The sequence below is a fragment of the Ceratosolen solmsi genome, unplaced genomic scaffold (genome assembly GCF_000503995.2).
Source record: "Ceratosolen solmsi marchali unplaced genomic scaffold, CerSol_1.0 scaffold47, whole genome shotgun sequence".
NCBI classification, from domain to species: domain Eukaryota; kingdom Metazoa; phylum Arthropoda; class Insecta; order Hymenoptera; family Agaonidae; genus Ceratosolen; species Ceratosolen solmsi.
Genome location: NW_011948419.1, coordinates 850568 through 854373, shown reverse-complemented (window position 1 = coordinate 854373; position 3806 = coordinate 850568). Strand labels below are relative to the sequence as shown.

Genomic DNA, 3806 nt, shown 5'->3' with positions numbered 1-3806 from the left:
AGAGAGAGAAAGAGAGAAAGGTGGGTGGTGGAGCAAGTGTCAGGACGACGAACGGCAAACAAGGGTGCGCGCACCAAGTGTCCCGAGTGCCCGATCGCGAGTGCCTTTCGATGTTCGTAGCTGGGCCCGAGTGTTGCGTGGACCCGTGAGTGCGACTTGGACTACCACAGTGACACGCGTTCGTAGACGCTACTAAGCCGAATAATAATTGTAAAAGAAAGAGAGACGCGTGAGACAGAGATAAAGAGAGAGAGAGAGAGAGAGAGAGAGAGAGAGAGAGAGAAATTGAGAGATTAAAAGATTAAGGGATCAAGAGATAGAGATAAAGAGATAGAGAGATAGAGTGAGAGAGATAGCGAGAGAGTGAGAGAGTGAGATAGAGATAGAGAGAGAGCTCACAGTGTCGGGATTGGGAGTTTGCGGACGATGAGATCGTGACGATCGAACCGTACGCCCAAGGCCTCCAACGCCCATCACGCCATGGAGTTGAGCCGCGTCGTTAGTGGGCTGATGCTCTTACTGGGCCTGTGCGCCTTGTGCCGGGCCCGCAGCATCAGCAGCCTCGAGGCGCCGCGCGGCTGCAGCTGGAGGCGCGACGACGAGTCCGAACAGCAGTCGCTCGTTTGCCGATTACGCACCATCGTCAGCGCTGCCGGCATCCTCGGCAACTTGTCGAGCCCCCAGGCGGATGGCATTCGCTCCCTGACCCTCGACTGCAACGAGGCTCTCTTCTTCGAGAGCCAGCTTGAGGCCAGCGGGCCCGGGAGCGCGGCCTTCCTCGGTGCTCTGCCACGACTCCAGCGGCTGCGCGTCGAGCACTGCAAGATCCGAAATTTACCGGGGGGCGCCTTCGCCGCGGCTCCGGAGCTCAGGCGGCTGTCTCTACGTTCGCACAATGCCGACTGGTCGGCCGTCGCCATGGAGCTACACCGGGACGCGTTGCGCGGTCTTCCCGAGCTCAGTGAGCTCGACCTCGGCGAGAACAATGCCTGGACCCTGCCGGCCGAGCTCCTCTGCCCGACCCCGAACCTAAGGAGCCTCAATCTCACGCGCAATCGGCTCCAGGACGTGGCGTCACTCGGACTCGGCGAGCGCACGACCGCCTGCGCGACCCACCTCGAGGCTCTCGATCTCAGCGACAACGAGCTTAGCGCCCTGCCGGACGACGGCCTCGCGGGTCTCCCCGGCCTCGCTCTCCTACGTCTCCAGGACAACGCGATCGCCGCGGTTGGCGACCACGCCCTCGCGGGCCTCACTGGCCTCCGCTCCCTCAACATGTCCGGTAACCGGTTGGTCGCTCTGCCACCCGAGCTCTTCGCCAAAACCCGCGAGCTCCGCGAGATCATCCTCAGCAACAACTCGCTCGCGGTCCTCGCCCCCGGCCTCCTCGACGGCCTCGAGCACCTCCAGTCTCTCGACCTCTCGCACAACGAGCTCACCAGCCGCTGGGTCAATCGCGACACCTTCGCCCGCCTCGGCAAGCTCGCCCTCCTCGACCTCTCGCACAACGCCCTCACCAAGATCGACGCACACGTGTTCCGCGGTCTCGTGCAGCTCCAGCTGCTCAACCTCGAGCACAACGAAATCGATAGCCTTGCCGACGAATGCTTCGGCTCCCTCGGCAATCTCAGGTCCCTCAGCCTCTCGCACAATCGGCTGGTGCGCTTCGAGGCAGCCCACGGCCGTGGCCTGGTCCTTCTCGACCAGTTCTTCCTCGACGACAATCGACTACAGTTCGTCCATCGCGATGCCCTCGCCAATCTCACGGGCCTCCAGGATCTGCGGCTCAGCGGTAACGGCCTCGGCGAGGTGCCCGAGGCTGTGCGCGAGCTGCGCGAGCTCAAGACCCTCGACCTCGGCAACAATCGTATCGCGGACCTCGGCCAGGGTAGCTTCCTCGGCCTCGACAAGCTCTCTGGGCTGCGACTAGTCGACAACAAGCTGGAGAACATCTCGCGCAAGGCCTTCGCCAATCTGCCATCCCTGCAGATTCTCAATCTCGCGAGCAACGCCATTCGCCACGTGGAACAGGGCGCCTTCTCACAGAACGGCCTCCTGATCGCCATACGCCTCGACGGTAACCAGCTAACCGAGATACACGGCGTCTTCCGCAATCTGCCCTCCCTCCTCATGCTCAACATCTCCGACAACAAGCTACTCTGGTTCAACTACAACGACCTGCCGGTGAGCCTCGATTGGCTTGACATGCACTCAAATCAGATAAGCGAGCTCGGCGGCGACCTCGGCGGCGACCAGGGCATCGATGAGCTGCGCATTAAGAAGCTCGACGCGAGCTTCAACCGCATCGAGGAGATATCCGAGGCTTCGATACCCAGCAGCGTAGAGAAGCTCTACCTTAACGACAATCGCATAAGGACGATCGCCGCGGGTACCTTCTTACGTAAGACCGGCCTCAAGAAGGTCGTGCTACGCTCAAACGAGATCCAGCACCTGGACGCGGCGGCGATCGAGCTGCAGCCGGTCCCGAGCGAGCGCGACCTACCCATGTTCTACATTGGCGGCAATCCCCTCCTCTGCGACTGCACCATGGAGTGGCTACCGCGTGTCAACGAGCTGTCACGGATGCGCCAGCACCCGCGCGTCATGGACCTCGAGGCCGTCACCTGCGACATGGTGCACGCGAGGGCTGCGCCAAAGCGGCCCCTCCTCGCCCTACAGCCCAAGGACTTTGTCTGCCGCTACCAGAGCCACTGTTTCGCCATCTGCCACTGCTGCGACTTCGACGCCTGCGACTGCGAGATGACCTGCCCGGACAACTGCTCCTGCTACCACGACCACAGCTGGTCGAGCAACGTCGTCGACTGCTCCAGCGCCGGCTACCGCCTCGTGCCCGAGCGCATACCCATGGACGCCACGGAGATCTACCTGGACGGCAACGACCTCGGCGACCTCGGCAGCCACGTATTCATCGGCAAGCGCAAGCTCGAGGTGCTCTATCTCAACAACAGCGGTATCTCCGGCCTCCACAATCGCACCTTTAACGGAGCCGAGTCCCTCCGCGTCCTACACCTCGAGTCCAACGCCCTGCGCGAGCTCAAGGGCTTCGAGTTCGAGCAGCTCGAGCACGTCCACGAGCTCTATCTCGATCACAATGCCATCGCCGCAGTCGCCAACACCACCTTTCGCAAGATGCGCCAGCTGGAACTGTTGCGCCTCAACAACAATCGGATCGTCGACTTCCGGCCGTGGGAGGCGCTGCCGAGTCGCGGGGCCAGCGTCTCCCTCGAGGGTAACGCCTGGAGCTGCGACTGCGCGAGCGCCGGCAGGCTGCGCGCCTGGCTCGCCGAGCATCGTGGCGACCTCGCCGAGCGCATGTATTGCCGCGATGGCGTCGAGAGCCTCGCTCAGGCAATCCGTCGGTGCGGCTCCGAGGCCGAGCCCGAGGGGGCGAGCGCGGACGCGCGCGACGCCGTCGTACCAATCGTCGGCGGTAGCTTCGTGCCGCTCCTCGCGGGCGCCCTCGTCGTCGTGATCGGCGTCTGCCTGCTCCTCGCGCTTGCCTTCGCCTTCAGGCAGGACGTGCGCCTCTGGGCCCACTCGCGCTACGGCCTGCGCCTCGGCAAACTCTCCGGTCAGCCGGACGAGGAGCGCGATCGACTTTACGACGGCTACGTCGTCTACAGCGAGCGCGACGAGGACTTTGTCTCGCGCTATCTCGCCCCGGAGCTCGAGCAGTCGGGCCTCGCGCTCTGCCTCCATTGGCGCGACTTGCCGCCGACCCGGCCACAGGACGCCCTACCGCCGGCGGCCGCGGCCAGCAAACGCATCCTCATCGCCTTCTCGCC

The 3806-nt window shown here is 63.5% G+C and overlaps 1 protein-coding gene across 1 annotated transcript in view; it reads left to right on the top strand.

The window, feature by feature from the left end:
• The first annotated feature begins 390 nt into the window (after positions 1-390).
• Positions 391-3806, top strand: part of LOC105360500 (slit homolog 2 protein) — a 5549-nt gene continuing 2133 nt past the window's right edge. Inside the window, 1 exon segment of the mRNA XM_011497406.1 lies at positions 391-3806. This exon segment is cut by the window's right edge and continues 10 nt beyond it. Coding sequence (XP_011495708.1) covers positions 481-3806 — 3326 coding nt within the window. The 5' untranslated portion in view covers positions 391-480.